Source organism: Musa acuminata, chromosome BXJ3-8, assembly GCF_036884655.1.
Source record: "Musa acuminata AAA Group cultivar baxijiao chromosome BXJ3-8, Cavendish_Baxijiao_AAA, whole genome shotgun sequence".
Classification (NCBI taxonomy): Eukaryota; Viridiplantae; Streptophyta; class Magnoliopsida; order Zingiberales; family Musaceae; genus Musa; species Musa acuminata.
The window spans coordinates 12,456,831-12,469,598 of record NC_088356.1 but is presented as its reverse complement, the minus strand read 5'-3'; the positions used below and the strand labels follow the sequence as shown (position 1 = coordinate 12,469,598).

At 36.9% G+C, this 12,768-nt stretch overlaps 1 protein-coding gene across 4 annotated transcripts in view; it reads left to right on the top strand.

The window, feature by feature from the left end:
* LOC135645334 (uncharacterized) overlaps nucleotides 1-12,768 on the top strand; it is an 87,246-nt gene that overhangs the window by 73,155 nt on the left and 1,323 nt on the right. For all 4 annotated transcript variants that reach the window (XM_065163631.1, XM_065163632.1, XM_065163633.1 and 1 more), the window contains 15 exons: nucleotides 3-76; nucleotides 171-516; nucleotides 595-693; nucleotides 777-932; nucleotides 2,084-2,265; nucleotides 2,363-2,881; nucleotides 4,811-4,988; nucleotides 5,079-5,215; nucleotides 8,988-9,114; nucleotides 9,834-10,055; nucleotides 10,120-10,479; nucleotides 11,716-11,874; nucleotides 11,955-12,236; nucleotides 12,326-12,529; nucleotides 12,627-12,679. In XM_065163631.1, coding sequence (XP_065019703.1) covers nucleotides 3-76; nucleotides 171-516; nucleotides 595-693; nucleotides 777-932; nucleotides 2,084-2,265; nucleotides 2,363-2,881; nucleotides 4,811-4,988; nucleotides 5,079-5,215; nucleotides 8,988-9,114; nucleotides 9,834-10,055; nucleotides 10,120-10,479; nucleotides 11,716-11,874; nucleotides 11,955-12,236; nucleotides 12,326-12,529; nucleotides 12,627-12,679 — 3,098 coding nt within the window. The remainder of the gene's footprint in view (nucleotides 1-2; nucleotides 77-170; nucleotides 517-594; nucleotides 694-776; nucleotides 933-2,083; nucleotides 2,266-2,362; nucleotides 2,882-4,810; nucleotides 4,989-5,078; nucleotides 5,216-8,987; nucleotides 9,115-9,833; nucleotides 10,056-10,119; nucleotides 10,480-11,715; nucleotides 11,875-11,954; nucleotides 12,237-12,325; nucleotides 12,530-12,626; nucleotides 12,680-12,768) is intronic.

Here is a 12,768-nt window from a genome sequence, read left to right as displayed (position 1 = left end):
AGGAACCTGTGCCTATATCACATCCAAGCAAATTGCCATCAAAGGTGATAAATCTAAAAAATTCTTTATCAGAAAGGTATTTTTATGAGAATACGCTCTTAAATTCTTTAGGTTTGCTCAAGTTTTTAGGGTCAATACTTTGGTCAGATCAATGTGTGTTCTCTGTGCAGGATTGTTCAGGTCATTCTTGAGCAGAACTATGGCAAGGAATGTCTGGTAGCTAGAGTAATTAGAATATATGCTCCTTATTGGATTTCAAGTGCACGATGTCCGCCACTTAATTTGAGGTTTATGGCCCTGCCAGGGACAAGAGATGGAACACATTTTCTTGTTTCATTTCGTTCTTATGTGAAAACGGAGAAACTACTTTGGGAAATTACTGAGGAAGAAATGGTTGGTGGATACACAATAGCTTCTTTTCTAAACTTCAAACTATTAGGATTATCTGCATCAATAAGTGGACCTGGCAAGGAGTGCTTCGGACCAGTTAAAGATCTGTCCCCACTTGGTGACATGGTAATTTCTCTTATCTTATTTCTAATTATCACTTCTCATAGTTAAAGATCTAATTAACTTCTTTCCTGTAAATGTCAGGATGGATTAATTGATCTTTACGCTTATGACACTGATGGTAAATGCATGAGGATGCTTATTTCCTCAAAACCATCCCCTTATCAATCTGTTCCGACAAAGGTAATCAATCATATTCTATATGAGGAATTGAGGGTGGAAGTTATCTTAATCAAATTTGTGCTTAGTTTGTTTATATTTTCCAGGTTATTTTTATTCGTCCATACATGACATTCACAAACAGGATTGGAGAAGATATATTCCTTAAGTTCAACATTGCAGATCAGCCTAAGATTTTACATGCATCCGATTCAAGAGTGTCCTTTCTTTATTCTGAAGCAGGAGGACCAGATAAGCTCCTAGTAATTTGCTGCCTTTGTATTATTCTTTTGTTGTTGATATAAGGAAGAAAACTTCAAGCATTTGGGTGTTGGGACAAGTATGGTGATCATGTTTATTGATGTTCTGTGGAAACATATCATGCCTGTTATTTATCTGCTTATAATAAATTATGTCACTTCAATCATTTTGCTTTGTTACGTAGTCAATCAGTATAAACTATAAACTAGGTTTGCTGTTTGGTGTACCTGACCCATGTCGGTCCTTAGCCAGACTGGTACATGCCAGTTGGTACCAGTGTTCCGACACATGATACACCAGTATGTACCAGTGACTCAAAGACGAAGAAGAATAGAAAGAAGGAAGAGGAAGGAGAGGAGGCAGTGGAGGAAGGAGGAAAAGGAAGGGGAGGAAGCGTACCCATGAGTGGTGCATGCCGGGAAGCAGGTGGCTGCACAGGCGAAAGGGCTTGCGTCTGGGGCGAAGAAGTCTCATAAACACAAGCCCTAGAGTATGTTTATTATTATTATTTTTAATGGTTTGGACCGGACCGCTGAAACGGGGGCTGTTCACATGAATGTTCCATCCTGGTCTAAGCAAAACGCCGAACATTGCTGTAAAATGCATGTTTTTTCAGAATAGACTTGATACATCGAATGATTTTAGAAGGCTTATTTTGAACCTAGATCTGTGAAGATCTCTTTCAGATAGATAGAAGACAATTTAAGATTTGTAGATATAACTACAGGAAATAATTTACCAACCACCCACAAGAACTGATGGAATTATGAGCTGTGAAACTTTAGACATCTCTTACATTCCTACATAATGATTAATGAGAGTGTTCAAAAGCTTGAGAAAATCTATGACCTGATTGAACAAATGTATATTTGAAGGTGACACTTTGTTTACCTTAATTATCGTTGAAGGTTTTTCTGTGATATTTGTTATCAAAAACTCCTTTCTTAGGTTTGCTATTCATTTTTTTTATTAATTTGGATTGTACAAAATTTTGCATCCTAGAAAAAACTTGGAGAGATGTTTAATTCATTTTCTGTCCAAGTTTTGTATGGTTAAATGTCAAGTTATGTTAGATTTTTTCTGGTTGTAATTGAATTTTCTTGTTTCCCATTTAGCATAATTCTTCTTCTCATGTCTTCTAATATTTCTCTAGGTCCAACTGGAAGACACAGATTGGTCCTTTCCATTGGAAATTGTAAAAGAAGAAAGCATCACTGTTGTGCTGAGGAAGCATCATGGTGGTAGGAGTTTTATAAGGGCTGAAATTCGTGGTTATGAAGAAGGTTCACGTTTTTTGGTTGTTTTTCGTCTAGGATCGTCATATGGCCCTCTTAGGTAATTTCTTCTTCACATATTTCTGTTGGTTATAATAATAGAGATTGTTTGTTGTTTTCAATTTGCAAATTTCTTATGGAGGTTTATTATTTTACAGAATGGAAAATAGGACGGCTAGTACAAAAATTAAAATTCGGCAGTCCGGCTTAGATGAGAATGGCTGGATCTTCTTGGAACCACTTTCAACTGCAAAGTTCTCATGGGATGATCCATACGGGCAGAAATTTATTGATGTCTGTGTCATTAGTCATCAGGAAACTTACATCCAAAATGTCAGCTTGGAAATGGAAACGAATAGTTCTAAAGATTTGCAAGCACTGGGTATTCAGATTATTGTCGTTGAAATGGGAGATTATAAGATTGTGCGATTAATTGATTGCAAAACAATGACAACAGATTCACGGGAAAGGACAGATTCTGTACTATTTATGAGATGGGGTACTTCCTCTCTTCAGAAAGAGCCTCATAATGGCACAGCTCCATTGGAACTTATAATGGAACTGGGGGTTGTGGGGGTCTCACTTATAGATCATAGACCAAAAGAGTTGTTATATTTTTACTTGGAGAGGGTATATATGTCATATTTGTCAGGATTTGATGCTGGAACAACAAGCAGGTAAATATTGTTCTTGAAATCCTTTGGTTTCAGTCATGGTAATGTGCAATTTGATATTTTAAATTAAGTTATTTATTTTATGATCATGTTGTGTGTTTCTTGCAAAAAAAACAGTAACACTAGAATTGTCTACTGGTTAGCTTGAACTTCTCAATTTTCCTTATCCGTGACCAACTTCTGACATCCTTTAGGTTTCCTTTGTCAGATAGATGTATGTTCTAAATTCTAGGATTCAGTCTTTCTTAATAAAATACAAGTGTATATTCCTTCTATGGCATTGAAATGAATTAGTGATTATTGATTGGGGCAACATGGTAGTTCCTCATGTATTAATGGACTCTAAATGGCTGAATACAAGTGTATATTCCGCTGAAACCTTCAGGAGACTCCTTTAGAGTTGACACTTTAGAATTACCACTTGTGGAGTTCACAAGAGTCCAAATATTGTGTTATGATGAAAAAAATTGGAATGCTGAACTAATGGAAGTCTGAGGAATGCCTGAAAAGTGTAACTAGAGGAAGTTTAGGGATCAGTTTCAATCCTTCTGCTAATTTGCAAGTTTCTGTTGGATTTATTTGACAGTAACTTGAGGAAGAATCTAAGGTGTAAAATGGATTTTAGAGGGGGCTATGTGGAGAGAGTGGAAGGAAAATAAAAAAGAAAAGAGGTGTTAGTCTAAAACAAATATTTAGCTAAATGACTAAACAATCAAAATCATCAGCCAACCTCTCTTTTATATGTGTCTGGTAATATGACTTCATGATGGACAAGTTGAAAGTCAGAGGCCATCAGTTTCTTTAATTAAGAGGTTTAAGTATTTTCTTCAATATTTTTTTGAAAAAGCTGAATGCAGAATAAATTGTGGCTTCATTTGAACGAGTGTGTCACCGACTCACCATCACTTGGATCTATTCCTACCCAAGCTACTGAATATTGCAATGTCTACCCATCTAAAATCACAGATTTGATGTTCAGGGCTTTATTTCTGCGCCAAGGCTTCTGGCATTTTACATTCTCTTTTCTAAGTACAGTTACATAGGCAGACAGAAAGTAGTTTCTCTGTTAACCATTTTCAAGTTTTGGGTAATTAACATGCTCATCCAGTCTATTCTATGGTTAGAAACTTAGAAAGACAGGTTTCTTGAAGCAATGCACCATATATGCATATTTAAGATTATATGCCTACATTTTACATAGATATATGCTGTTTTCACTGACCCTAATTCCATTACTTCTTTCTCATTAAGGTTTTAAACACCAGTTCAAGACAAGTTTCAGCAACTAATTGAACAGTATGTGGTACCAATATGTCAAGTGGTATGCCAACCCATCCCACCCGATATCATTGAACGAAGTAATAAAAATAAGAATGAATTATACATGTACTAGTATCGAGCTATATGTTTGAATTTTTGTCCTAATTTAACTGATATGTACCTAGCTATACATACCAGTTTGATCAGTAATTAAGACCAAGTAATTTTTCCTAGTTTGGTATGTTACCGATCAGTATTTGCTGGTCTCATCGCCGACCAAGATGCGGATTAATGTAAACCAGATGTTGAAGCTTGGTATCAGGCATACTGCTTGGTATTGGGCCTGTAGCAGATGATAAGCCTATCTGTCAGGTGGCGCTAGCCAACTAGCCGAGCTTTGTGGGTGGCTATACCCCACGGATTAGTTTAGGGCTCTACATATTCAAAAATTAAAAGCCTAGATTCTTGTAGATCTAAGTTAGTTTCATGAGGATCAAGGCTTGAGCTTTGTTTTTTTTGTTTTGGACCCTAAAATATATAATGTTTGATTTTAATATATGCCATTTATCTGAAATACAAAGTTATCAAATATAACATCTGGATCATTTTGTCTTTGTTATTGCTGCCTCTTTTCTCTTAACCAATTTGAGTTATTGCCTCTACTTTTCTCAGGTTCAAGCTTATTTTTGGTTATTTACAACTTGATAATCAGCTCCCACTAACAGTGATGCCCGTTCTTTTGGCCCCTGAGGATATGCCTGACAGAAAGCATCCAGTCTTTAAAACAACCATTATGAAAAGCAACGAGGCTTCAGATGGCACTCAAGTCTATCCATATGTTTACATCCGGGTAAACTTTCATTTAAATGTCATGGTCATGCACAAAACTAAGGACAGCCACCATTTTTGCACTACCTACCACTTCCTTTTTATGTACTAGGTAACAGAAAAACTCTGGAGATTGAATATTCATGAGCCAATTATATGGGCATTGGCAAATTTTTACAAGAGTATCCGTGTAGATAGTATTCCTGGAAGCTCCGGCACTGCACAAGTTGATCCAGAGATTCAACTAGAGTAAGAACTTCATTCAATATTAGTTCTAGCTAATATTCCTTCTAGACGGGATTCCTCTAAAGTAGTTTAGATGGTTTGGTTAAACTTTTGCTGCGTTGTATTTCAATTGCTTACGTGCATTCTTTTATTATAAACTTTGTGATACTTTAGATAATTGATCAGTGAATACAAAGTTGCCTAACATAGGAAAACTTTCAGATAGAAGCTCAAGCCATTCTCAAAATATACTTGATATTCCTATCTTATGTGCATAGATCATGTATCCTATTAGTTTAACCTTAAATCTTCAAATTTCATCCAAGTTATTAGGAAGGGCCACTATGTAACTGTTACTAATGTTATGTAGCTGTGATAACCAAGGTTCGCAATACCGTACCGTATCGGAGTTTCGATCTGGGCTCGGTACCGGTACGGTATGGTATACCGCTCGGTACACCCAGGTGTACCGAGCGGTATATTCAGGCGTGCCGAGCACTGTAGCAGTGCTACAGTTCTACAGTACTGATACAGTAATGCTATAGTGTCGGAACGGTAACATATGGTCCGCGTACCGAAAGTCTGTCGGACCGGTACGTACCGCCCGTACCGGGCGGTACGGACCGGTACTGCAAACTATGGTGATAACTAATACTCTAGTTCACATTAGTTCTCTGATTTATATACCACTAGTACATATGTGTATTCACCCCATCGAGAACATAATGGGTTATGTGCCTTCGATATAAAATACCTTCCATGTCCTCAAGTCAAATGATCCTCTATATCCTTAAAGTTAATCAGATGGACCCAGTGATTTTAAAAGTACTAGGCGCCAAGGTCCAAAAACGCCCGAGGCATTAAAATATAACAATATATAATATAATTAATAAATATAATTATTTAAATAAAAATATGAGATTAAATTAAAAAATATTACAAAATCACAATATCACATTAACAAAAAAATCTCAAAATTCAAAACAATAACAATAATTTTAAATAAATAAAAATTAGCAGTATTAAAATCAAAATAATATATTATTAATCTAATAAATAAAAAAATATTGTTACTAGTATACAGTTAACAGTATACTATTAATATACTGTTAACAGTATACTATTGAGTCCATGTGAGAAGAGGTAGCAATGAGCAATAGCAGCGGGAGCGGGAGAGGCGAGCAACGGCAACGGTAGTAGCGAGAAGTGGCAGCGGGAGCGGTGAGTGACGACAATGGCAGCGACAGCGGTAGCGATAGCAGCGAGCAGCGGGAGAGGGAGAGGGAGCGGGAGCGACGAGCGGTGATAGTGGCAGCGATAGCGGTAGCGGTGAGCAACGGCAGCGACAGTGGGAGCGGGAGCGGCGAGCGACAATAGTGGCAGCGGCAACGGTAACGGTGAGCAACGGGAGCGGGAGCAACGACAACGGCGAGTGGCGACAGTGGCAGCAGCAACGGGGGCGACAGTGACGAACAGGGTTAGGGTTGGGAAGTCGCAAGAGGAAGACTGATATCGGTGCTTTAGTTGGTTCGATTGAACCAACTAAAGCACCGGAGACCGAACTAGACCTAAAACGCTGGTTCGGTCGCCTGGTTTAACTCGGGTGCTCGCCCGAAGCGCCCAGGCGACGCCTCTTTGAAGCGCGCCGCCTGGAAATAAAGTGAGGCGCTCGGGCCTCGCCTCGCCCGAGCACCTATTGAAATCACTGGATGGATCTCATTATTCCCAATTGGGCTTTTCTTGCTTGTTTTAAAATTGATTATAAAAGAAGGATGGAACTAAAGCAAGGGATAGAAAATAAACAAATTATCAGGTTTCTTTCTCACAGGAAATAATGAAGTTAGTGGATTGTGCATGATTTAATAACAGGTAAAGCGCTTGACATTCAGTTTCTGTACTGTTATTATCTTTACTTCCACCTCCATAAAAGAAAAGTCAAAAGTCTGACTTGCTTTAAGCAGACTTTATAGTTGAGCTTTCTTGTAATGTTCAAAAGGCTAAATTGTAGTTTACACACCTGTGTCTTGGATGGTAGGACCATTATTTTAAAAATGTTTTTTTTCCATCAGCATCTCAAGCTTTCCATTACCCAACCCATGTGAATGAATAATGTAACAACAAACTTTATTATATGAATAACTAAGTTCATTTATGTGTTGGTACATACATGATATTTACATGATATGGACACAAGTTGTGTGACATTGCAAATGATGCCATGTTGATGCCTTGTAGGCATCATGGCTATGCGACATCATTCAAATAGTTATAGGGTCTCTAGTGAGTCCCACATGGATGTAACCTATTTTCCATGTCATGCCACAATCAGCACATGTTAGGCATCTTAGAATCGCGTTGACACTATATAATAGTCTGATGCACCGCACCCTTACGAGTCCCATAACTGCATCATATCACTAATATGTTGAGCCTTATTATCACCAAGACAATACACAATTTTTAATGTGAAGTGGGTAATGGGAGGCTTGTGACTGATGGATGAAAAATCAGACAGTTCAATTGATACTTAAAAGTTCAAACACAAGTGACAAAGTGCAAATGAACCAAAATATAGTTGTGCTATATGCTAGCAATTTCCCCTGTTCATTAGATCAGAAGACTTCTTTTATTTCCAACTTTCTCAAGTACATGAACTTGGAGCAAAAATGATTCTGAACTTAAACATACCATGTTTTATTACCAAGGAGTTAAAAAATTGACTTTGAACTTCCCATGTCTTGTTTTATGTTGATGGATGAAAACTCAGATAGGTAAACAGATTGACACAAACATGAGTGGCAAAGTGCAAATGAGCCTAGACCTACTTCTTAAAAATGCTAGCAATTTCCTCTATGCAAATTAGATGGGCAAACTTTTTTTCTTTTCCCCAAGTTTCTTAAGTAAATGAGTTTGGTGTGAATATGATACTAAACTTATAATGTCCTGTTTTACAAGTTTAAGGATAAAAAAAATGAACTTATCGTGTCTTGTTTTATGTGGTAAGACCTACCATCTCAATGAAGATGGGTGTGTTGGTTAAGACATAATACTTTTACCCAAGTTTCGTAATTTCATGTAACGGTAGTGTATCGATCAGAGCTCAGACCAGTATTGTATCAGTCTATATTGGTGTGCCGAATCTCGGGATGTTGGTACATACCAAGCCTTGAAAAAAAGTATAAAAAAAAAAAAAAAGAAATTATCCCATGTGGGCCTTGTATCAAGCATACCATACACCAAGAGGATTGTAAATGTTGCACATGCTGAACTGGGTGGTATCACAAACCTTGCTTTGTATATGGATTTTGTTCCTTTTATCCCAAATGTCAACGAGATACAGATGATTTGAAATTTAAACCAGTAATTATATTTTAAGTTTTTAACAACCTTAATTTTTTTCTAGAGAAAAAGGAGTGGTGTATGTTTCTAACACAATTCAGACGACAGGGATAACTTGATTTCAGTGGAATTCATGACAAGGTGGTTCGTGAGTCTGAAATTTATCTGCCTGTGTGCCACATGTTTTCTCAATGAGTAGGATATGTTGCTATTTAAAAATTAGTTTGAGAAATGTGGACTGATTGACACAATCATAAGGCATGTGCCGGCATCTCATACAAGCACAGCAAAGCACTCAAGACGCCATGCCAGCATTTCTCTGGCATAGTATACACCCAAAGTAAAGCACCCGCACCCAAAATGGCATGCCAGCTGTTGGCTGGCACTGGCCTGAATGCAGGCTCTAGCATAACAAAATTAATAGGTGATTAGTTTGATGTGATTTTCTTTATTTCAGATTGATAGACGTTTCGGAGATAAAGTTGAAGTTATCTTTGGAGACTGCACCATCTCAACGACCACCAGGTGTCCTGGGCGTGTGGAGCCCCATACTGTCTGCTGTGGGGAATGCATTTAAAATTCAGGTAAGTAGTTGCAACTAATTGTTCTCAAGTATTGCAACCACTGCTAAGAGGTATCCAAATGGATGCATGGGATCTGGTTTTTTGTATAAAACCATAATTATCATGGTTCTTTGAAACCAATTATTTGGTCTATTGATCCTTTCGACACAGTTATTGTTGATTTTGTTGGTGTGGCTGTAGCCTTTACCAGTTAACATTTCAACAAAAAATACTTTTTATTTAATTCTGCATAGATTTGTTATAGTAGTGTTCAACAACTTAAGTAGGTTATTTGTCTATATATTTTTTAGTAAGACATTGTGGATTTTTCCATGCTGTTTTGATATCAGATAACTTTTTTATAATTAACTGCTTTTCCGAAAGTCTTATACCAGGCCCAAGGTACCTTTTTTTTGTGGAATGACATTTATAGCACTTCCATTCTCGCAAATATTAATTTTAAGCTTCTTCATCCTCAAGTCTCTTATTACAGTTTTGATTGATTAGTTTCGATAAATCTGAGGTATGACTTTTTCTTGAAGTCCAATTCTTTTTTTTTTAATGTGACATATATGTTTTCTCTTTGTTGGCTACATCTACTTGTGTGGATCTCAATCAACAAAATTATTGAAGCCCTAAAAATAGCATAGATTAATGTTTTATTGGATATACACGAAGATCCTTAAAACTATTCTATTTGTGAATTATTATTCCTTTTTTCATTGTATGATTTGCCTCAGGTGCACCTTAGGAAAGTTGTCCATAGGAGCAGATACATGAGAAAGAGTTCCATCATTCCTGCTATTGCTAATCGCATAAAAAGAGATCTTATCCACAATCCTCTACATCTGATCTTTTCCGTCGATGTGCTTGGTATGACAAAATCAACTTTGGCATCACTTAGTAAAGGTTTTGCAGAGCTTTCAACTGATGGACAGTTCCTTCAACTGCGATCAAAGCAGGTAACTTCCTATTTACATTCTTCTTCCCGTCTTTATCGATGAACTTAACTGCACAATTTTACAGGTGTCATCAAGGAGAATTACTAGTGTACGTGATGGAATTCTTCAAGGAACAGAAGCTCTTGCACAAGGTGTAGCTTTTGGAGTGTCTGGTGTGTTGAGAAAACCTGTTGAGAGTGCTAGGCAACATGGTCTCCTTGGTCTTGCTCATGGACTTGGGCATGCTTTCCTTGGGTTTGTTGTTCAACCATTGAGTGGAGCACTGGATTTTGTCTCGTTAACAGTTGATGGCATTGGTGCCAGCTTTAGTAGATGTTTAGAGATCTTAAACAACAAGGCAATAGTTCAGAGGGTAAGAAATCCTCGTGCCATTCATGCAGATGGTGTTATCAGAGAGTACAGTGAACGAGAAGCTATCGGACAGGTACCTTTTACTGTGTGGCTGGACTCAAATTTTTGTTAGTCTAGAGCTCCTGATGTCATGCAGAAAAGAATACATGTTTGATTGAAATTCTTTGCAGCCAAGTCTGAGTCTAGTTATAATGTTTACCATGCCACCTATGAAACATTTTTTTGTAAATAATGTCTCCACTTTCCAACTTGAGTTCACAGTTTTCTTCTTGTTGCTTGGTTACTTCTCTGGTCCATTCAAATTTATTGTTATTAAGTACCCTAAGTCATACTTATATGAATTTGCATGGAGGGTAAATAATGTCTCCAACTTAAGTGCACAGTTTCTTCTTGTTGCTTGGTTACTTTTTGAGTCCATTGATATTTAATGTTTTTGAATTCCCTGAGTTACACTTGCATGAATTTGCATGGTGGGCTTAACTTCTGTATGAACCTTCGCAATTTAAATGATGTTTGGTATTTGACTTCATTGAAGTAATAAAATAGTGAAGCAACTAGTCACTGATTCGAAAGGCTAACTATATTTATCATCAGACATCAAGATCCTGGGTAGATGGAGAAAAAATTATCGAAAGTAAAAGTTTTGGGTATACACGGAGAGATTGATAAAAAATATTCTAAATATAACAAAAGTGAGTTGGTTAAATTGGAAAAGAGCATTAGACATTTGTATGAATCTTGTATGTCATTTAAATCAAAAGAAAAATCTTATAAGGAAGTTATAAATCAGCCATGTTCTATGAATCTCCTCTTATTAGATAGTTAAGAAGTGTGTACAAAAGGTTTATGTATCAGAAATATGAATGTTGATGTGGATGTGAGGTGTTACTGAAAATAGAGGGAATAAGAAATGTTTTCATCCACAGTTAGTTATTTCTCCAATGGACAAATGCTATGAGGAATATTTGTTTAGGTTGTTACTAACATATGTAGATGTAGATGTGCTTATTAGACGAGAGAGATGATGAGGAAGGCCTAAGAAAATTTACCAAAAACAGTTAAGAACATTTTTTACTACTTTTAGTTTAACTAGTAAATAGTAATATTGCTTTACGTAGAGCTCAATAGTAAGAAAAGAGCTATGTAGCTCATCCAAAATAGTTGGAATATTATGACTCATTGTAGACATCAAGTTGCTGATGTTTATTTTAGAGTTAAATCATGGTGGTCCTTAGTGTGAAGGTTTAGTGGACATTTATTGTGAATGTTATTTGGTTCTTTGAATATGCATTAATATACTTGTTTGCAGATGATCCTCTATTTGGCAGAAGCTAGTAGGCACCTGGGCTGCACTGATCTTTTCAAAGAACCTTCAAAGTATGCGTGGTCTGATTTCTATGTAGACAATTACATTGTTCCATACCAAAGGATTGTTCTAATAACAAATAAACGCATCATGCTGCTCCAGGTTGGAAGAATTGGTACTGTTTGTTCATGTCTGTCTCTTTTTTCTTTTACTTATTTGCTTTTGGTCCCTTTGGACCCCAGTGTTTGTCTTTAGATAAACTAGACAAAAGACCGTGCAAGATACTTTGGGATGTTCCCTGGGATGATCTCCTTGCAATAGAATTGGCAAAGGCAGGATATGATAAACCTTCTCACTTGATCATTCATCTCAAAAACTTTAGGCGGTCAGAAAGTTTTGCACGACTCATAAGGTGCAACATTGGGGAAGATGAAGAGCAAGAACCTCAGGCAGTCATTATATGTTCCACTCTTCGAAGGACATGGAAAGCACACCAAACAAATAAAAAGATTTTAGTTCTAAAGGTTAGTGTTCACATGTAGGTTAAATAAAAATTTATCCTAAATTTTGTGATAAATAACATGCTTTTGTTGTTTCAAATTGTGATGAGCAGGTTCCTTCGAGCCAACGGCGTGTACAGTTTGCTTGGGATGAATCAGAAGGGCGGGAGTCTCGTAGCCTGATCAGGCCTTTTATAAAACCAAGAGGAAGTTCAATATCTGACGAGAGGAGATTCATAAAGCATAGTGTTAATTTTAGACAGATCTGGAGCAGCGAACAAGAAAGTAAAAGTCGATGCAGTTTGTTCCCAAAGCAGGTTATTATTTAGGAAAATTACCTTCTCTTTCACATAGTTTTACAATTTGCTGCAGTCTCATTTTCTGTAATATTTTCATATCCCATTTGTTTGCTAGGTTGTTGATGATGGCACAATCTGTAGCATTTGGAGGCCCCTTTGTCCTGATGGGTAATAACAAACTCAGTACCCAACTTTTACGTGCTTTAATGATGCCAGAAATCTCTTTCATGCACTGGTTTTTCTTATTCACACTTGCT